Raw genomic sequence first — 21,780 nt, forward strand, 5'->3', positions numbered from 1 at the left:
TATATGGCAACAATCAGAGAAGAACATTCTTCTCTGATAAAATAAGTTGGAAAAAGTGTAAATTGTAAAACGATATATATATATTTGAATACGACGAAACGAAACTTTGGATATTTCGGTAGACTTATATTATTAAGTAACACTAAAAAATAAGACTTGATAATAAAGCTTTACACCCTTGAAGTTGAGAATAAAATGAAAACAACAAGTCTCTCCCGATTTTGATTGCTTAATTAAATTGGTGAATTGAAATGATTAAGCCACATTAATTTGGTAGCAGGAATTGTAAGAAAATCATCAAGAGACAGGAACTCAAATGTGAAACTAGAGAACTAAAACAAATATATATTTTGCTCAGAACTTTATCATCAGTACGTATATGCCTGATACAAGCTCTATAAACCGATACACTCACTATGGAAAACCAACACATACATTGAAACCTACCAATTCTAGTAAAAAAGAAAAAGAAAAAGAAACGCCTACCAAATCTAGTGTTTGATCATATTGATGACATTTGGAGTTGGAAAGTAAGTAAATTTGTGTTCATAATTGTTGTAGATGAAGAGGTGAAACTATGCAGTTCCACCCCAGTAATGATCATATCCTTGAAGCCCCAAAAACTGCCTTGACAAATTCATCAGTTCTTGCTGGCTACTATTGTTATTACTATTATCTTCCATTTTCACCGAAGCCATTTGGGTTGCTATTGAGCTCGATATCTTAGGCCTAACCTGATGATGACCGACTTCACCTCCATAACCGGATGCCTCAATACCGCCGCCTCCACTTTCGAATTGGTACAACCCGGGAGAAGATTCCAAACCACTTAGGAAAGGAAATTGTGGGGGTTGTTGTAGCCGCCACTGATCCAAACCAGCCATAGTCAAAAGAGAAGTGCCGGGAGTAGCACCGCCACTGCCGCTAGCTAAAGCGCTTCCCATTTGAAAACTCAAGTCATTCATTCCACCGAGTGGAGCTGACATGGTCCCATAATTCAACCCAATATGATCGCTGCCACCAAATTCAGTAAGATGATGCAAAGGGGTCATGAACCTCTGTGGGCGAACCTGATGTCCAAGGCCTAAAATATCAGTGTTCCCAGTACTGTTTGAAGAAATTGTACTGGAAGAACCCGAAGCCGTTTGTCGGTCACCGCTGGCCGAAGATTTCGAGCTGCTCCCTTTGCTTCTTTTGTTCCTCCGGTATCCACCTCCGACCGGAACATTTCTCAAGGCACCTCCTCTAGTCCAGTACCTTCTACAAGTTTTGCAAAAGTGTCGGGGTTGAGTGAGGCTGTAGTTGTTGAAGTAGCAAAACTTGGTGTTGGTGGATTCACATCTTGGGCATTTTAATGCTGCTTCGGGCATCGGTATGTTGGCCAAACGAGCTCGATCGGCCATAGAACCGGGCCGGATCGAGCCTGCTCCACCCCCTCCATGTGGTTGTGGAGCTGGTTGCGGCGGTGGTGGAGGAGGAGGAGGGAGCTGATGAGCGTTAGCGCCACTACCATCAGCAGCTGGATGATTCGGATGCTGTAAAAAACGCAAAGAAACACAAACAACAAAAATGAAGGCAATAAAATACAAGGTATATTCAGCAAGATATAACAAAAGTAATAGGAATATTTATCTTTTGAATTTATTTTTTTGCTTTTTTGGCAAAGAAACCATTGGAACAAATCCGAACAAAAATAGAAAGGAAAAAAACCCTTACTTGTTGCCAGTTGGCTGGATCAAGATAAGCTGGAAGGGAGGTAAAAACCATGGTTATGTGATGTTTCTTTTCCTTTTGTAAAGGCTTGGTGCGTTTTTGTGAGATACAAGTAATAGTGGAGAATCACATAACAAAGAGATTAGTGATAGAGAGAAAGGGAAAAGAGAGATGTGTGGAAATGAAAGAGAGAAGCAAAAAACAAATTAAAAGGAGAGTCCTTTATATATAGTATATTTAATCTATATACTAATCAACTTATTGTTCCTTCTCACTTCACTCTTTTTGTTTTATTGCTTTTTAGGGTTTGGAGAAGCTCATGTTTCTTAATCTATAAGCTTCTTTTCTTCTTCCTTATGCTTCACAGACTAAGTGCAGTCATTCACAGTTCATGTTAGAAACTCGATGCCATCCTTTAAAATATTTGTATTAATGCTATAAAAATGTGTGATGTGATGCGATGTGATGCAGTAAAATAATGTAATTAGGGTGAGATTTAAGTTAAGTGTAATTAGTTAAGACTTAAGGAATATTTTAAGTAAAATAAAGTTGCTTCATAGGGGGTGCTTTGGTGGTGTGCAGTAATCCAAAGTGTACCGACCCAATAAACCCTTTTTTTCCCCCGGTCCGGTCTGTTCCTCTTCCCCCACTGCTTTTCTTTTATTTTTGCATGGGAATATTATAAATTTCAGTGCTCTTCCACACGCTCCTTTTGAGGTGCGCGTTTTCTTACGCTCTATGATGCGGCACTATATTGTTGCCGTTTTGGTCACCAGCCATTTTTCAACCTACCTCAGATCTGTAATCCCTAATCATTTCCCATTAAAATTTGGGATTTTAAATTTCTCTTTAAATTTTAAATATTTTAATTAATTTTTTAACTTATATCAATTAGTTTGAAGGCTAGCAGTGGTATGCGGATTAAATTTTAAATATATTTATACATATTTCATATATAATTTAGATTTAAAGTATATAAAAAAAATATTTTTAAAATTTAATGGCATTATTTATTTTTTAATCTACTTGAAATTACCTATATAATAGATATTGGTATGTTTAAATTTTTATTTACATGTTTTAAATTTGCTTAACATTAATGTCTAAGAAGTCTTGGATTCTAATTTACAGTACTGTTTAGGACTGTAATTTCATTTTTAAACCATTTTAAAAACGCAAAGATTTAAAAAAATAAAAATACATGTTGCTTATCAGGAAAAAGAAAAAAAGAAGAAAAACAGGATGAAGTTTACCGTGTTAGAAGGGAGGTGGTCAGACCACGTAAGATCGGTTTTCTTTGATAGATTGGCTTCACTTTTTTGAGGTCAATAAAAGATGCCAAAGCTAATTCCTGTAGGATAATTTTTTGTCGGATGGACTGCCATCTTATTAGATTGTAATATTTGAAAGTAAATAGAGAGGGAAAATAAAGTTACTATATTTTCTTTCTATTTGGGGAAATTATTTAAAGGCTTCGACTAAAAAAAAATAGAGAGAGAGAGAGGGGCTAATAATATGGTCCAGAGACTTGTCGACACTAGGCTTAGCCTTTGCTCCAAAATCCAATAATCTTGAATGGGCTAAATTTAGTTCAATCTTCATGATAAATTTTGGGTCCAATGAGGCAGAAATTGGCATCAGCTCTTCCTCAATTGAATTTTTAGATCGTCCCATTTTGGTGTTTTGTTTAACATGTTATGTTAATTATGCAAAATTCCAATACCTTTTTAAGTTTAAGAGTGGTAGGGTGCTGGTTTCGGAAGATAATCTCAAATCTCTATCTTATATAACCCAACAAAGGGTACCATTTCTTGTTCTCACATTACAAAGCGTACAACTAAAATCTGATGATGAAAGACTAAGAAATTTCCTGCCGGGCATTGAAAGACCGTATTATGAAGGGATAAATTCAGGGGCCTATTCGTATACCTTGAATGTGCTTGAGAAACCATGGAATATTAGGAAGCTCCCATGAATTTCAGATTATGTCAGATTTTGGCCAACCTTATGGGTATTTTATTTATTTAAACCCAAGTGAGATTTTGTAATTTACAATGGAAACAAATTTCAGATAAGCTGGCATGGTATCGAGATTTGAGACACATCCCAACACCAATCAAAGCATGAAATAAATGGACATTATCCACCAAGCAAAGCAAAACTTAAAGATTCAAGACACTCTGAATTTGCTGCAAAAACACCACCATCCGGATTCCACAAAATAGAAATATTTACTCTCCATTTTTCCCTGTGAGAACTCTTTTCGGCACCCTGAATGGGCCCTGTAAACCGCGTAACCAGGTATTGCTGTCCCTTGAATCCCCTCAATTAACCATTCGGAAAAGGAAAAAAAAAAACATACAGCTTTATCAATGTCAAACATTAAACGTGGATCTTGCCGGCCGCTGGGATCCGACTGTTTTTACTTTTGGTAAATAAAGGACAAAATGTTATTCGCTGTTCACAATCATGGATAGAAAGGAAAAACCCTAGAAAGAAATTAAGGAATTACAAAGACCAAGTGGGTTGCAACTCAATTACTTCCATTTATACCAACTACATCCAAGTTGTTCAATTATTTCTAAAACCTGTGAATCAATTGCTTTCTTAAGTATTGAAAAGCCGAATCTTCCCCTTTTTTTTTTTCCTTTCCTTACTTAAAAACAACAAAATTTTGAGCAACAATGCAACTTACATTAGACATATGCTAAACCAAACTGGCAGCATCAGGCAAACCTTGATGATGATCACTTTGTCTAGCTGAAGTTGAAACAGACGGCGGCCGACGATTGTTATTTGACCTCTTTACGGAAACATTAGCTCGGCATATTGGACAGTTGTTGTGATTGTTAAGCCATAAATCAATGCAAATAGCGTGGAAGGAGTGCTTGCATCCACTCAACTGCTTTACTTCCTCCCCATCAGCAAATACAGATAAACAAACGGGGCAATCACTGCCCATATCTTTAGAGTGAGTTTCTTTTCGATACTTAAGACCTGAAACAGGCTCCCTTCTCTCGGTTACTTCGACAGCACTTCCATGGTTGTCCCTGGACCTGTCTTGGCGTTCGTCGGAAGACCAAGGAGGGCACCTGACGGCGAAAAAGAAAGCGTAGACTATAGCTGGGATCGTTATGACTGCCATAAGAGCAAGAATGAATTCGAGTGGGGATAAATCAACGCTTCTCGGTGAATCAGGGAAAGGTGGTGGTGGATTGATGCTCACTATGGTAATGTTTCCGTTTTGACCTATGGGGTATATTTGGGGTGATAAAGAGAATGGTAACGGCGGGGGTGATGGGATAATAGTACTGTTAGTGGTGTTATCAGGCTGAGAAAATGGTGGTGGTGATGATGAAAAGGAGGGACGCGGTGGTTGTGGTGGCGGTGGCGGTGGCCGGATAACAGTAGGTGAGTTCTCCATGATAAGGAGATGAATTAAAAAGAAAAATTCGATGGTAAAAGATTAATAAAAAAAACTTGAGGCTGCTTTACTTTTGTCGAGCTGATGTATATATATTTTTTAATAATTTGCAAAAGCAATAATTGAGGAGAAAATGTGGGGTTGTGGTAGGGACAAATTTCTCCTAACATTATGAAAGTAACGCATGTTTTGATAATTGAATTTCTTTTATCCTAAAGTCAATATACTTATTAAAAAGGCACAGATACCCCTAAAGCAATTTTAATATAAAAGTTGAGACATTTATACATTTTTTTTAAATAACATTAAACAATTTTAAAATTTAATATTTATGATTTTATTAATTATTTTTTATACTGTTTCTATCTTTTAAAATGAAGGAAAAATGTACTTAAAATGTTCGAATCTATATTCTTCTTATTATTACAACAACAATAAATCATAATCCTATTAATTTTTAAATTTAAGATTTATTTTTTTAAAAATATTTAATTTAGAAATTTTTAGATAAAAATTTACTTCCAATATAGTAAGTTTAATTTTTTTATTTCATGTTACAGTATCTAATCTGATCGTCTTTATTATTTTTAGATATTAACAAGTGAAAGTTCCATCTAAAAGGCGCTTAGTAATTGAGTTTTTGACCATTTGTTTTATACTTTGGATTTGACCCAAAGAGAGTATATCAGTCTAGTGCTTACAAAAGTAGGCCCAAATTGTTGTAAGCAACATTAAGTAAAGCTATTGACCCATAAGTAATGAATTAAGTAGGCCCAATACAAAGTAGCTTCCAAATCAAAATTAAAGTTTCAAAATCAAAATTTATGTACGATATTTGTATATTTTCCCGACACAAAGTTTTCTCATTCACAGGGCATTTTCTCCCTTTGAGTCACTTCCAAGCAAATAAACAATCATCAATAAAAGGGTATCCAACCAAACTAGCTTCAAACCCCATCGTTTTCATCATTTGGAGAGAGAAAAAAAAAGAAGCTAAACCCTTAAATCGGGTAATCTGCCAAGTCCCGTAGATATCGATATGCTAGATTCCGGCAAAGAGACGGCCACCTGCTGCGGGGGAGAAGTTCCAGCTCGGCAAAGCGGACAATTGGAGTGCAAATTTAGCCATTTATCTATACATCCAACATGGAAAAAGTGCAAGCAATCTGGCAGTACCCGAATCTGCTCACCGTCCTTGAAATCACCCAAGCAAATGGCACACGTATCTTCATTGCAATCTTTGCTGTACCTGAAAATGGGAATCAAAGTGGGTATTGTGGAAGCACCTCTGTTTCTTTGACGAGGCCTTTCCCGTGGATTTTGATCAACAACATCTTGGGTAGTAGTATTGTCGGTCTCCACCGTGGGCCTGCGGTAGCATGTGCAAATGGTGTAAACTAAATGATAAGTAGCCACCACGATGGCTCCGGCAATGACTCCAAGAAGGCCGACGAGAACCGGGCTAAATCGGAAGAGATGACCGCCGCCGCCGTCATCGTCGTCATCCATCGTAGGAGGAGTTAAAATTGGTGGAGATTGCATGGTGGGAGAGTTGAGGTTATATGTGTTAGAAACTGTATGTATATATTACAAAAGAAAAAGAGAATGCTTACAAATTAAAGGCTTCACTTTCACTATCATATGTAACCGTAAACGTGGGTGCCACGGTCATTAACGGGGAAAACATCCATTTTTAGATTCAGAAAATTGGTGGCAACGCCGTGTCATCTTTAGCCTTTGCAGCTCTAAATCAACCATCTTCACTTAATTTAGTTCAACCTTAAATTTTTTTCTTTCTTTTTTTTTAAAAATTCAAATTTGATTTTTAAATTTTATTATATGTTAAAATTTGTTGATGTGTTTTGGGATAATTAAACTTAAAAGGAAAAAGGAAGTAAGATTTAAGTGTATTATACAACTCAAATTAGAATAATTGAATATTTAAAATATCAATATAATTTAATTTAATTGTTAATTTGAGTGTTAAAAGAATAACTTGATCTCACACGAAATATATTTAAAATGAACACAAATAGTTTGTGCCAAGCCTGTGCCCTTCTATCAATTACGCCGCATATTTTTTTTTATCTTATAAATTTTTATTAGATTATAATTACTTTTTTGCAATTTCATACTAATTGTAGAATAATTAATATTGATAAAAAATAAATTAAATTAAACCAATTCATCATATATTTTTTAATGGGTAAACTACAAAAATAGTCAATTTTGTTTGCCTCAAATTACATTTTAATCACTTATGTTTGAAATGTTACGTTTTAGTCACTTACGTTATCATTTTGTTACGAAGTGGTCACTCTACCGTTAAACTCTGTTACCTTCCTAACAACATTCCTACGTGACAGTGCAAATAGGTTTTAAATGCCAACTTGGATATTCAATTGTTGGGATGAAAATATGTTTTTAATTAAATAAATTTAATTTGGACTGCCACGTAGGACATCTAAGTTGGCATTTTAAAACCATTTGGACCGCCACGTAGACCGTTGTTAGGAAGGTAATGGAACTTAACGGTAGAGTGACCATTTTGTAACAAACGTCGCCACGTAGACCGTTGTTAGGAAGGTAATGGAACTTAACGGTAGAGTGACCATTTTGTAACAAACGATAACGTAAGTGACTAAAACGTAACATTTCAAACATAAGTGACTAAAATGTAATCAAATGCAAACAAAAGTGACTATTTTTGCACTTTACCCTTTTTTTAATTTATAGAAAAATATAAACAACCTAATAGATTGAATTTTGAAAAAAAAATTCTTAAATTAAATCTAAAAATCATTTTTTTATTAATTCAATAACTCAAATCAATAAAAAAATGCGTGGGGGGATATAATGAGTTTATTAGATTTAAAATTTAAAAAACAAAAATCAATATAATAAATTTACTAAATTTAAAATATATTTATTTATAACTTATAAAATATGAAATCAATTCGATCTAAATCTCAAGAAATTTTAAGCTTAAAAAATTTGAGTTGAAGAATATCCAAGCTCAAGCTTATTCGAGCCTAAGACATTCAAACATGAAATAAACCGAATCTGAAGATAATCAAATTCAGGCTCATCCCAATATGCTAGTTTGTTGAGGAATAATTTTTTTTACTATTGATACTGAAAAAGATAATATAATTCTTCTCGACAAAAACTTATCTCAATATTAATTGTTTTAACTTTTAATATTTACTAGTATTGTTCCTCCGCTTATTAAAGGTGACAAACCAGCGGGTTCGAGTGCTTAGATTTGGTTGTCTTTGAATTTGAATTATTTCAAGTTTAGATTATGTCAAGCTTAGATCAACTTGTCTTAGATATTCTCGGCTTGAGCTTACTCAAACTCATATTTTCCTTGAAATCATATTTTTTTTGTACTCAGGTTTTTTCAAATCCAAATTAGTTTAAGTTATGTAAGCTTAAACATATTCAAATGATTTTAATGTTTTAGAAATTATAAATATTTTTATTTCAAACTTAATAAACATATTATGTTAAATTTTTTGTACTTAATAAACTCATTATATCCCCAAAAGCAACCTTTTTCATTGATATGAGTTTTTGAATCAATAAAAAGAAGTGTAAAGTACAAGAATATCCACTTATGCCTTTGGTTCTATTTTGGTTGTCCACCGAATTTTTAGAATGGCTGTCTTTGTACTAAGGAAAGTTCTCACTTCCTCTATCACTGCCCCAGGCACATAACTTATCTTATTTATTGCCATGTTTGACCAAAAGATTTCAATGATTTGCTTGCATCTTTTTGAGGATATTGTGTAGTCAACCTTATGTTTATTATTGGAGAAAAGATTGAAGCAAGCAAGAATTTTTTTCAAGAACTTTTATGTGGTCTATTTTTCAAGAATTTAATAAGATTTTGACAGATTAAGATGGATTAAATGTTATTTTATGAAAATAAATTTGTTCTTTTATTCAATTTTTATAAAAACTTTTAATGTTGGCGTCAAAATTTTTATGAAATTGAAATAACTCAAAGCATTTTATCTAAGTGGACCCAAATTAAATTATATAAAAGCTATTCAAATATTTTTCAACATGAAACTTGCTGCAAGTTGTGGAGATTGATGGCAGATCTCTAGTAGGATAAAAAGAAAATTTCAGAGCGGGAGAAAAAATCCATCAATTGTCGCCTAGAAATGAACAGAGACATCCCCTCCTCTAATTCTTCATGTTCGATCAAATCTATCTATATAGTATTTCATATCCCATCTTTATCACCCTCTTTTTTCTTTAATTTAGAAAATTTAAATAACTTTACATTTTTTGAACCTTATTAAGTCACATTGAATTTTTTGTAAAAAAAAAAAATTCAATTTACTAGACAACAATTAAACGCTAGTGTTAGTAAATTTGCTTCCTTGCCATTTAAGCAAAAATAAAAGATCCCAAGACAATTGAACTAAAAATTAAGAACTGAAATTTCAAAAAATAAAAATAAAAATGGAAGATTCAAAAAGAAAACAATGGAAAATTTGTACAACACCAGAGATCAATGTTTCCAATAACTAAAATACTCAAAAATTGGCTTCAAACAAAACCCTCAAAAACATGTTCAAAGCCAGAAAACAATAACTAAAGTCCAATAAAAAAGAAACCAACATGAAACGACTAAAGGAACAAATGAAAGGGTCGAAAAGAATGGAGAGAAATTTCTTAGTCCACTTCCTCAATTTTGGGGCCTGCGCCGGTTCCACTGGCTGGGGCATCCTCATCCATGCCACCCATGTCAGCACCAGCGCCTTGGTACATTTTGGCAATGATGGGATTGCAGATGCTCTCCAATTCCTTCATCTTATCTTCAAATTCATCTGCCTCTGCAAGCTGGTTGTTGTCTAACCATTGGATGGCCTCGTCAATTGCATCTTCAATCTTCTTTTTATCTGCTGCAGCAAGTTTGGCACCAATCTTCTCATCCTTCACTGTGTTCCTCATGTTGTATGCGTAGTTCTCCAACGCGTTCTTTGCATCCACCTTTTTCTTGTGCTCTTCGTCCTCTGACTTGTACTTCTCTGCTTCCTGAACCATTTTCTCAATTTCCTCCTTCGAAAGCCTTCCCTTGTCATTTGTAATGGTGATTTTGTTCTTCTGCCCAGTGGTTTTGTCCTCAGCGGACACATTCAAAATACCATTGGCATCAATATCAAAGCACACTGTGATCTGTGGGACACCTCTGGGAGCTGGTGGGATACCAGAGAGCTCAAATTTACCAAGCAAGTTGTTATCTCTTGTCCTTGCTCTCTCACCTTCATACACCTGGATCAACACACCAGGCTGGTTGTCTGAGTATGTAGAGAAGACCTGCTCCTTCTTGGTGGGAATGGTGGTGTTCCTCGGAATCAAAACAGTCATCACACCGCCAGCAGTTTCCAAACCGAGAGACAGTGGGGTGACATCCAAGAGCAACAGATCCTGCACCTTCTCATTACCCTCGCCACTCAAGATAGCGGCTTGAACTGCAGCACCGTAAGCAACAGCTTCATCTGGGTTGATGCTCTTGCAGAGCTCCTTCCCGTTGAAGAAATCTTGCAAAAGTTGCTGAACCTTGGGAATTCTAGTAGAACCACCAACAAGCACGACATCATGGACGCTGCTTTTGTCCATCTTGGCATCCCTCAAACACTTCTCAACTGGTTCCATACATTTTCTGAATAGATCCATGTTAAGTTCCTCAAATCTGGCACGGGTAATGGTTGAGTAGAAGTCAATACCCTCGTACAGGGAATCAATTTCAATGGTGGTTTGGGCAGTGGATGAAAGAGTTCTCTTTGCCCTCTCACAAGAAGTCCTCAACCTCCTAAGAGCTCTGGGGTTGCCACTAATGTCCTTCTTGTTTTTTCTCTTGAACTCTTGCACGAAATGGTTCACCATTCTATTATCAAAATCTTCACCTCCAAGGTGAGTGTCTCCAGCAGTGGCCTTCACCTCAAAGATACCCTCTTCGATGGTAAGAAGAGAGACATCAAAAGTCCCACCACCAAGATCAAAGATCAAGACATTCTTTTCACCAACGCTGGTAGCCTTCTTGTCTAGACCGTAAGCAATGGCAGCAGCAGTGGGCTCATTAATAATACGCATGACATTAAGACCAGCAATGACACCAGCATCCTTTGTAGCCTGACGCTGAGAGTCATTAAAGTATGCAGGGACAGTAACCACGGCATTCTTAACCGTAAAGCCAAGGTAAGCCTCGGCAATCTCACGCATCTTTATGAGGACCATAGACGAGATCTCCTCAGCGGCAAATTGCTTCTCCTCACCTTTGTAAGAAACTACAATCATCGGTTTATCACCAGATCCTGGTATGACCTTGAATGGCCACAATTTAATATCACTCTGAACAGCGGCATCGCTGAATCTACGACCAATCAACCTCTTTGCATCTACAAATATAAAATCACATTAACTAAGCCAAAACAAACTTAAAAGAAAATTTAGACAAGAAGATAACCCCTCATTCTATAAATTACATGACTAACCAATCACAAAAGGAACATCATATCAGAAATACATATTCAGTTTAAACCATTGGTGATATACAGATTATAAATACTTAGATGGCAACATAGACTGGTATGGTTAAATTCATAATTGAAGTTATATCTTAAAGCACATTACGCAAAAATAATTCAGTATATTCTGTTTTTGCATACTATAACTAATCTTATTAGAACTAGACAGGAAAAATAAATCTTGAATAATATTTCATTGTGAACAACAAATAATGAAGGAACGTTATTATCATCAAAAACAACTTCGTTCTCCTTCTAAACTGCTAAGCAACAAACCTAATAAACGAGTCTCATTTACGAAATAGGTAACAGTATTGAAGAGACAAATTACCTAAACTATAATGGTTTTAGATCAAATCTGAACGAGAATCTAAGCTTGAGTAACAGCGATACCTAACTAAATCCATCGCTATCCTAGTAAAGTTCAGATCTAACTTTGTACGTACTAAAAGTTAACCTTATTATAGATCTAAACTAAACTAAACTAAAATAGATCCAAAACCAATCAAAAACACGAGATCTCAAAAAAAATGTAAGTAAAAGACTCTATTTTAAAGAATAGAGAAAAAAAAAGAGTTAAAGCTTACCAAAGACGGTGTTCAAGGGGTTCATGGCGACCTGGTTCTTTGCCGCATCACCGATCAAACGCTCGGTATCAGTAAAGCCAACATAAGACGGCGTGGTCCTGTTACCTTGATCGTTGGCGATGATCTCAACACGATCATGTTGCCAAACGCCAACGCAAGAATAAGTTGTTCCGAGATCAATCCCAATCGCTGGACCTTCTCCTTTGCCGGCCATTACTCTTCTCTTCTATTTGCGGTGTCAACGGACAACAATAAAAGAGAGAAAGAAGAAGCGGCGAAGGTTTCAACTTTCAAGTTAAGGTGGGAGGGAAAAGGAGTTGGTCTATATAGGGATTTTCTAAGTTCGTTTCTAGAATGTTCTGATTTCTAGAGTCTAGGAACCGTCCGATCTTAGGAAAATTATTTAATGGTCCCAGATTTTTTTCCTTAAACATCCAATAAAATATCGCCACGTCGTGAATTTTTGTATTGACGAGATTTAGGACCGTCCGTCCATTCAAATCTGACGTTCATTGACTGCAAAGGAGCCTCGTATTACAGCTGTTCTCATTGGCCAATTACCGTCCAGGAAGATTCAATATAGAAAAACGAAAATGGTAGGTCTAATTCTGCCCGTAGTCCCTTGCTCATTCAAATTTAAAATTTAGTCTCCCTATTTTTTTAATTCTAAGAATTCTAAGAATTTAATTTATTTATTTGTTTAATTAAAAAATTAAGTTTTAAATTATTTTTATTAAAAATAAAGTTATTGTTAATTGATGATATATGCTAACAATTAAACTTTAATTTCCATATCAGCATTTTAGGTATGGGTTGTGGAGTTAAAAATCACAAAGAGGTAAATCTGAAACCATTTGAATTGAAAAAAAAAATCCTAAAAAAAGCCAGATAAAGGTGTTTTCATGGCTGGACTCATCATTTAAAATACGGATGTTATGAAAGTGGCTTAGGTATTTTTTGAATTAGATTCAAACAGGGACAACTGACTGTATTAATCTTGTTTTCAAGACTTTGAAGTATACTGTTAGTTGTCGGGTGGGGTGCTAGCCCGAAAAATGTAAGAGTTTGAGTAATAATATAGACTCGAAAAATGGGTTTGGGCAAAAAAAATGTCCGTTTAAAAAATATATCAAGCCTCGAGTAAGGCTTCTTTTTTACTATTTTTTGCTTTTTTTTTTATTTTCTTGTTTTCTTTTTCAGTATTTTGCTAACATTTCACAATTATGTTACTACTATTTTATTGTTATCATTTGCATATTGTATAACTCTTATTTTATTGTTAATTTTGTTACTATTTTTCAAATTTGCTTGTTAAGTTACATTTATGTTAGTGTTATTTAAGTAAACATTATTTTAAATTTATTTTTAATTTATTGAGAAATATTTATTTTAATATTTTTAATATTTTTGATGTATTCTATAATTTTTTTAAGAAACTAATACGGGTGGGCCTGGCTTGGGTTTTAGTATTTTATCCGAGCTAAATTTGGGTAAAATTTTAAACTCATTTTTAAGCTTAAGTCTAGCAAACGAGCCTAATTTTTTTGTTAGACTCTAGATTCCTAGACAAGAAGGGTTCAAGGACTGCTTGTCCACTTCTATTTATAAGTGATGACAAGCTTGTTAGAAGGAAAACAATCATGGGATTTTCTAGACAAAGGCATGAACAACGAACCAGAACCCAGAACAACGTTAATGGGAAAGTTATGTGGCAACTCAAGTTGCTCTTTAAGCTCATTATTTTCCTGTGAAAATTTTGCAACAACTGCCTTCCAACCCATAGTGAACTAAAGAAATATAACATTAAGGTACAGAACATTACCTTCTTTGTAACATCGAAGAGGAGAATATTATTAACTGAACACCTCTTTAGACGTTGCCATTTCACTAGGGTTGTCTGATTTGGTTTTGCAAACTCCAATTGAATTCCATAGCATGATGGATTCAACAATGGCTCGACATCAAAGATATTAGCAGTGTTGAACCAACGAAATTTACTTGTATTTCGTCGACCATATGGAAGCAACAGAATGACTTACTTTTAGGAAGGTCCAACCACACCCTTACAAAGCCTTGTGCCATGCTAATGCTTAGTTCTTGATATCCTCACTGCTTTCATGCAAATGCATATTCCAAGGCACCACCGCTCTTTTCATCAACAACAAGATGAACACCAAAGTTTTCGAGATTGGGGTGTTATAAGATATTTAAGTGTGGTTCATTTGAAAGAAGTCAACTGGGTCATGTGGTACCTTTGAAAAACATTATATATTTACTTATAGGAAGATTATTAATTGTTCAGACTTCAATTTTGATATATGTTCAGATTGTGTGAAACCTATGTTTGGATTACTTCTATTTGTTTTACGTGAGAGTTATCTCTTGAAAGAGGTGAAGCAAGTTTTATTGTGACAATTGAATTTATAGTGTAGGGTGTGCATAATTTAGTTTTAACTAAATTAATTGACCTAATCAAATTTTTTCGTTTAATCAGTCGGCCATCAAATTTGATTCAATCGGTCAATAAATTTTTTAAATTTCAATTAATAGTTAATTTGATTTGAAATAAAATAATTCATTAAATTAACCGATTAATTAAAATTATCAATAATAAAATATTATAGGTCCAATATATTATGTAGGCCCAAAATATATTCAAAAATTAAAGAATGGACTTAAAATTAATTGAATTTATACAAATTATTATAATGAGCTTAAAATTATAGTAAATATATATATTTCAAACTATATAAATAAACAAAAAGTACAAAGAAATGAGAAATAGGCCCTAAAGTTATATTCTTCCCATTGTTAAAACTCAAAACAAAGTTTCTGTGGGCACCACTTGACATTAGACCATATTCTATTTTTCTTGAGTTCTTCGGATCTCTTTAATTTGTTTAATTTTCAAATTTTTTTCTAAAACTTTATTATTTTTAATGTAGTTTTTGTTATGATGATTTTAAATTAACATTGTTATTGTGTTATTTGTTTATTTTGCATTCTTTTTTTAACTAAAAGTAAAGAAAAACAACATTCCAATGATGTTTCTTTATGTTTTAAACTTATTTGAACAAAATAAAGGTCGACATGTGAAATTGGGATTATGGGGTCAAATTTAAAAAAAATTAATATATTTATAAAAATTATATAAATTTATGTACAATATTAATCCTTGGTAAAAACAATTAATAATATAATTAGATGCAAAACTATTAAATTATCTTTATATCAAAAAGTTAAAAATTTTCGACCTACTCACTTTTTCAAGAGATAATTATGATTACAAGGTATCATTAGATAATAAAATTTTTTTTACATGTCATTAGATAATTATTAGACCTGATCGTAAATCAGGTCGCCCATTCAAGCCATAAAATCTATTTAAAAAATGAGAAAATTTAAGTAAAAATATAAACTCACCGTTTTCTAAGCAGGTCAGATTTAAGTAAATTTTTTTTTGCCCGAATCAACTCATACTTTTTTTTAATTGTTTTGTTGTCATAAGGTGTTGTTTTTGTTACTATTTCATTATTATATTTTTACTATTTTATTGTTAAGTTTGATATTATTGATCCGGTCATCGGGCATAACATTAATAACCTGAGAACTATTTTTGATGTTTGAAATTCTAATTGGTAATAGTTTTATTATTTATTTTATCTTCTTCTTCTTTTTTTTTTCTTTTTTTTTTGTATTATAAGGAAAAGCAACAAGCACGGCCATTTTCTGAGTGCTTGAACTGCTGGACTGAAGATGGAAGCTCTCAGCGTAGCAGACGATTCCATAGAATTGGAAGCTAAGCGCAAAGAGGACTCCTCTTGGCACCCTTGTATAGTTTCTCTCAGGTAACTCCCTACTCCTCTTTTCTTCTTCGCTCTTCTTCCCATGGCTGTCTATGAGCTGCCCTTTTTCTCCTTTTTTCCCAACATTGTCTTTTTACCTATCAATAATCCCTGTCCTTTGTTAAGAACAAAACCTGGGTTGTTCCCCCAATTCTGGGTTGATTTTATATGGGTTTTTACTTCAAAACCATCACCGATCACTGGGTTTTATTTCATTGTCACCCAGAAAGGTAAAGAAGAAAACAAAAGAAGAGAGAGAAGATTTCACTCAGTGTTGTAGGATATTCTATTCAGAGGCTCTAAACTTTCTGCATTGACTGTTAATTTGTTTGTTTGAAATGGATTGCATTGTTGATCATACCAGTGATTTGAAGTGTGGCTTCTGATAATGGTCCTGTACAGCTCTTCTGGAGATAGTCTGATTGTAAATTTCGGGAGCCAGGAGTTAAAAGATATGATGTTGAACAAGGAAGAAGTTCTGGCACGCCTTCGTTTCCGGTCTATGCCGCTTCAAGTTGATGACTGCTGCCACATCGAAGAAGGTGAACGTGTACTTGTCAACACAAAATTACAGTCCAAGGATTTCTTCCATGATGCTGAGGTGGAAAAGGTTCATTTTCTGTCTTCACATAAGCATTACATCTGCAAGAAAGTATCAATAACGAAGCAAAATTGCATTCTAACTTGTTCTTATATCTTATATCTTATATGCATGGTTGAAGTAACATCACTATATTTGATTGGTAGAATTAAATATATTTAGCTATGTTATTCACAAGACCAGGTGCTATATATGATGAATTTACTGTGTTTTTCAGTATGAAACTTCAAACCATGGTCTAGGCAATAACTTAAAAGATGTAGCTAATACAAAATGATCAACTCTCAAAGAACTATAATGTAAATGTTGGTTGAAATCTCATTAAACTTGTGGAGCCTCAGAAAATAACTATGGTATCAGATATATCTCTTTTGCATAGCTTAAAATGAGTTACCTGATTTTATGGTGATGTTCTTTAGATGGTGTACTCTAATGAGGCTCATATTGAAGATATGTTCATTGAGTTGCCTTTAGTACTGCTAAACACTTCTGTTCCTTTATTTTGTCACCCCAACTTTTGTCATTATCAGGTGGACAGGATACGACACTCAAAAAGGGGCTGTAGATGCAGTTTCATGATCAAATGGCTTGATAACGACCTTGAAGGACAAACCCTTGCTGTCCCATCAAGTTCAGTCATGAAGCTTGCTACTAAAAGCATCAGTGACTATCCAATCATTCATACACTCTTAAAACCAGAAAAAGACACAGATTTATCATATTCATCTCCTTTCTTGACCATTCTCGACGACTCTGATGCAGAAATGGACCTTAATAAGTTGCTGCAAAAGCAAATAGAACAGATTAGCAACTTAGCTGATGCACCTGTACCTGAGAAAGATTTTCTAGACGGTTTGCTATTGAGAAAAAAAGGTAAGCATCTTAGCCATTGACATTATTAGAGGATTGTGATGCAGGCTCTTTTACCAAATTGTTTTACCTCAAACATAGTCTGTGGCTCCATGCAGCTAACTATCATCTGTCTTCTTCAATTTTATACTATTGTTTTCAGTGCAGAACCTTATCATTTATTTTTAAGTTTCCTTGCCAATGAACTGATGTGGTTAACCTTATCATTTATTTTTATGTTTCCTTGCCCATGAACTGAGACATGGTTCTGTCTGGTACACATGCTGGTTGGCTTTTACTTGTCTAAAATATATCTGACTCATTCTGTTTCTCTGCTGATTTCAGATTTCAACTTTGTGATAAAGGAAGAGATTGTCTCAATACAGATTATTTTCTTAGCATTTGATAAGTACTATTGATATGTTTCTATGTCTGGTAATTTCTGTGGTTTCCTTCTCTGGTACAATGAGCATCTTAAGATGATATAAGAGACGTTAATGTTATAAGTGCTAATGTGCAGTATATATCCTGCATACCAAATTCCCTGTGGTACTTATCACAATAACTCAATGTCTTTTTATCTTTTCTGCGAGCTGTTAGTATAATCCTGCTGCTAATACAGTTCTTAACAATGGACAAACACCTCACAATTCTACTGCTGAATCCAATGCATGTATTCCAGCTGTTCCTGATAACCGGAATCATTTGAAGAGGACAACATGCAGTAAAACTAAACTGCAAGTGGATATAGAAACCAAGTATCAATCAGGAACTGCGGCTTCCATTCAAGAAGAATTCATTCAGAATAGGTCTCGTCTAAGCCCTCTTGCTTCACGTGCAGCTCTAGCATCATCCTTGTTAACAGCTAAGAAGTGTCTTGATATGGAATTTAGCTCCTGTATGACTGCCGACATGTTTATGAAGGGTAAACATTCCTCGGAAATTTTGGCTATTTCCGTTCCACTTGTTTCAGATGCTTCCCATGCAATATCACCGCCAATTTCAACACAAGGGGATGCTTCATGCAAACCCTCTTCTTGCATACCAACCAAGGTTCGGGGAAATGAAAATAAGACCTCAGTAAAGATTAATCGTAGTGCTGAAAATAAGACCTCTTCTCCTGCAAAGGTTACAGCTGAAATCTCAGAAATTGCAATGACTGCTGAACATGCAATTGCTAGGGATAAAAAGTCCTCAGTACATGGAGATGTTAATGCTAGGCCAACAACTCCTATGAGATTAACTCGACTGGCAATGCGGAAAGGGGCTGTGTTTCCAAATGAATGCATTGAGGTGAAGATCTGCACTGACAACAAAAAGAGAAGGATATCTGGGAACAAAAACAAGTTGTGTCATTCAGCAATTCGTCAAGAAAATGAAAATTTGGGCAATGAAGAAAATAACTCAACTCATATTATAGATTCAGGTTCATCTGAAAGAAACATTGCTATTCTGGAGAGCGATGTGTCTGCACCAAAAACTGCAAAAGATGCCTCTACACCATGTAATGCAAAGCTTCACACCCTCAGTACTTTTCCAATGAAAAAAAAAAAAGCTGGATTGTAAACTTGTTTCTGTTAATTTTTACACATGTCTATATAATGAATGCTTGTAACCGTTATATTTATTCTTTGCTCTCTTGCTGGTTCATAAAATACTTTCTTAACGTAGGCTCTTACAATAGTTTCAATATTGCAGGCAAGAATGCACAGAGTGGTAGGAGAGATCAGGGCAAGAAGAGAAAAGCAGTTTATCCAGATAAGCAAGGCCAACGATTTTCACCTCGAAATCATCTACCCCGGACTCGCTCCCAGAATAAATCCCACCACGGGAAGTAATTAGCAGTTAGAACTTATATTGCTAGCTCTAGTGGACATTAGCTATCTAGCAAAAACTAATTGCTCTACGTATTGTAAAGGTTGAGAGCAACACCAATATGCAGTAATCTTTTGAACCGAACGATCTGGTTTATTTTTTTATTTGGTGTGATGACGAATGTGAATCTGACAGGAAGGTCTATGCTAGTAAGATTTTGAATCACATTTTCATCAATATACAATCCGGATCTCGTGGTTACTGATAAAGGCATTGGATGTACGACTGAGAAACTGTCTTCTTTGGTATTTTCGTATATGCAGTGAAGAAAATACATCGGAAACAAAAGTCTCAATTAAAGATTAGAAGGTGATAAATTTGGTTTCCATGATAATGCAAATGGTACAATCATTTTCCAGACTTGAACTGGATGCTGAAAATTAAATTTGCTACTTCTTTTTAAACCCTGAATTTCTCCTTGTTCCCCATCTCTGGCCAAACCACAAAGTCCATTGGCACTTGTAGAAACGTTAAAACTTAACAGAAGAATTTCACAGCAGATGCTATGGAGCTTATTATCTTGTTCCTGCCCTTTCATTATAGTTGCTAAAGTAAGTTCCCAAGTACAAAATGAGGTCTTTTACAGAAATAGCTATCAAGTCCTTAGCAGAGCTCGAAAAAGGAGTTGCAAATGAGAACCATATCCCATGATCTCGTGTTGGGATTAACACCAACTGCAGATGTCCCAACATGATTGAGGCCTCAACAGAACAGCATTGAGAAGATTAGGAAGCCATGTTTTTCAGCATACAGCAAGAGTTGCCACTAAGATATAAGCCATTGTAATCAAAGAAGAAACAGCTGACCTACTCAGATGGGAGAATCCAACAAGGCATGCAAATTTGCACTTCCTGTTATTAAAGCTTGATGCCAGACGAAGAATATAGGTCCCGCAACACTTCACCACTCGCTAGCTATGCAAAAGATTGGCTAGCTATCTACAACCTCATATGCAAAAACAATATCTCATCTCAATTGCTATCATCATAATGCAAAAAATATTCTTTTTTCTTTTTCCTGAAACTAGATAAAGAGCAAAAGAATGTGAGTAAGTGAACTATGCCTCCATATTTATGCATAGGCCACGCTTGATACAGCACAGACCATGATAGACTACACTCCACTACAATGCTATCCCCGCTTTCACATTTGCTGCATTCCAACAGAGTGCTGCCTCAAGGTGCACCATATGTTAAATCACTTGAGCAATATTAAATGTAAAGCAAAAACAAGAAAAATGGATATAAATATAATTCAAGCAAAACATTAGCAATAAGATGACATTTATATCAATAACTTGTTGAAGGTTTTTAACAACAGTGATTCGTCTTCGTTTCTGAAACAACTCAAGTCTACCAAAATTATCATCTAAATATCCATTGCAGACACAAACAAAAAGTGCAAAATCTTCAGTTGCCTTCAAATTTTGGGTCAGCCATCACATAATGATAGGCTATAACAAGAACGAAAATGAAGATCCCAAGGAAATTCGCGAAGAAGCCAAGGTCTTGATCATCAATCATCTGAAACTTACAAGCAAAAATAACAGCACAAATCAGTTTTAAAACATATTTTTTCTTCAAATTTAGGGCTATTATCAATCATCTGAACATCGAGCTCTGATTTCTCAACCAGTAAAACTAATAAAATTTTCCTGTAAAAAACAATCCTAAGTTCATAACAGACTTGAGCAAAATGACTAATTACAAGGATTAATTTAAAACCCAAATGATGAATTAAAAAAATAAAGGAAACGAAAACAGCCATAAACTCGAAGAAAAGACATGATGTTACACTCATTGTTCAGATCACAACCTACAATAGAAAACTCACAAAATAAAACATGAAATTAAAGCTCTTATGAAAAAGATTGAATATTTCTACAATTACATTATCATGCCCAAGAAAACCCAATCATAAGCGTTTCTGGTATCCAATAAACGGAAAATTTACGATCTTAATCGACTCAAAACGTAACATAAAAATTGGATATTAAAAAAATAAAGATCCAGAAAATTGGATAAATTTTAAAACTCTTACCTTGACAGCTTTTGAGTAATGATGAAGATGATGATCCCGAAGAACTCCGAATCTGATTACTTGATCAGAACTGAGTGACTAGAAAAAACTAGGAGTCTAGCAGATATGTGAGAGAGTTGGCTTCCGAACGATGTCGTTTTTGGAACTTGCTTTCTAGTTCAAAAAATACCTAGAAGTTTAGGTTGGAAAATTTAAAGAAAAAAATTTAAAGAAAAACATTTTTATGTAATGTGGCTGCTGGGATTCGAGCCCAGGTCTCCACGGCCACAACGTGGAATTCTCACCACTAAACTACAGCCAC

General features: G+C 34.7%; 6 protein-coding genes and 1 non-coding gene across 9 annotated transcripts; 1 reads left to right on the forward strand and 6 right to left on the reverse strand.

Annotated features, from left to right (window-relative positions):
* Positions 1-319: 319 nt before the first annotated feature.
* On the reverse strand, positions 320-1,953 carry LOC107889696 (dof zinc finger protein DOF2.4). Its single transcript, XM_041076814.1, has 2 exons — positions 1,717-1,953; positions 320-1,535 (listed from the first exon to the last, which is right to left on the reverse strand). Exons 1-2 carry the CDS (start codon positions 1,765-1,767, stop codon positions 576-578), a joined length of 1,011 nt encoding a protein of 336 aa, XP_040932748.1. The 5' UTR covers positions 1,768-1,953; the 3' UTR covers positions 320-575.
* Positions 1,954-4,166: 2,213 nt separating this feature from the next.
* On the reverse strand, positions 4,167-5,266 carry LOC107889697 (RING-H2 finger protein ATL33). Its single transcript, XM_016814221.2, has one exon. The coding sequence runs from the start codon at positions 5,135-5,137 to the stop codon at positions 4,421-4,423; it is 717 nt and encodes a 238-aa protein (XP_016669710.1). The 5' UTR covers positions 5,138-5,266; the 3' UTR covers positions 4,167-4,420.
* An 864-nt stretch (positions 5,267-6,130) lies between these two features.
* LOC107890356 (RING-H2 finger protein ATL51) lies at positions 6,131-6,646 on the reverse strand. Its single transcript, XM_016814810.2, has one exon. It carries the CDS (start codon positions 6,644-6,646, stop codon positions 6,131-6,133), a length of 516 nt encoding a protein of 171 aa, XP_016670299.2.
* A 2,921-nt stretch (positions 6,647-9,567) lies between these two features.
* Positions 9,568-12,592, reverse strand: LOC107889698 (heat shock cognate 70 kDa protein). The gene is made up of 2 exons (XM_016814222.2): positions 12,270-12,592; positions 9,568-11,553 (listed from the first exon to the last, which is right to left on the reverse strand). Exons 1-2 carry the CDS (start codon positions 12,481-12,483, stop codon positions 9,827-9,829), a joined length of 1,941 nt encoding a protein of 646 aa, XP_016669711.1. The 5' UTR covers positions 12,484-12,592; the 3' UTR covers positions 9,568-9,826.
* A 3,307-nt stretch (positions 12,593-15,899) lies between these two features.
* Positions 15,900-19,648, forward strand: LOC107889699 (uncharacterized). Of its 2 annotated transcripts, none has more exons than XM_016814223.2 (5): positions 15,900-16,117; positions 16,517-16,724; positions 17,246-17,588; positions 18,247-19,068; positions 19,263-19,648. In XM_016814223.2, exons 1-5 carry the CDS (start codon positions 16,026-16,028, stop codon positions 19,400-19,402), a joined length of 1,605 nt encoding a protein of 534 aa, XP_016669712.2. In that variant the 5' UTR covers positions 15,900-16,025; the 3' UTR covers positions 19,403-19,648. The 2 variants fall into 2 exon arrangements, with proteins under 2 accessions (XP_016669712.2, XP_016669714.2); XM_016814225.2 differs by having other exon boundaries at positions 15,964-16,117; positions 16,479-16,724.
* Positions 19,649-20,705: 1,057 nt separating this feature from the next.
* On the reverse strand, positions 20,706-21,647 carry LOC107889700 (dolichyl-diphosphooligosaccharide--protein glycosyltransferase subunit 4A). Of its 2 annotated transcripts, none has more exons than XM_041076816.1 (2): positions 21,480-21,647; positions 20,706-20,968 (listed from the first exon to the last, which is right to left on the reverse strand). In XM_041076816.1, the coding sequence occupies exon 2, from the start codon at positions 20,960-20,962 to the stop codon at positions 20,849-20,851; it is 114 nt and encodes a 37-aa protein (XP_040932750.1). In that variant the 5' UTR covers positions 20,963-20,968; positions 21,480-21,647; the 3' UTR covers positions 20,706-20,848. The 2 variants fall into 2 exon arrangements, with proteins under 2 accessions (XP_040932750.1, XP_016669715.1); XM_016814226.2 differs by having other exon boundaries at positions 20,706-20,962; positions 21,480-21,646.
* A 61-nt stretch (positions 21,648-21,708) lies between these two features.
* TRNAH-GUG (transfer RNA histidin (anticodon GUG)) lies at positions 21,709-21,780 on the reverse strand. The gene has a single exon. It is a non-coding gene; the product is annotated as a tRNA-His (tRNA).

This window comes from Gossypium hirsutum, chromosome A09, assembly GCF_007990345.1.
Source record: "Gossypium hirsutum isolate 1008001.06 chromosome A09, Gossypium_hirsutum_v2.1, whole genome shotgun sequence".
NCBI classification, from domain to species: domain Eukaryota; kingdom Viridiplantae; phylum Streptophyta; class Magnoliopsida; order Malvales; family Malvaceae; genus Gossypium; species Gossypium hirsutum.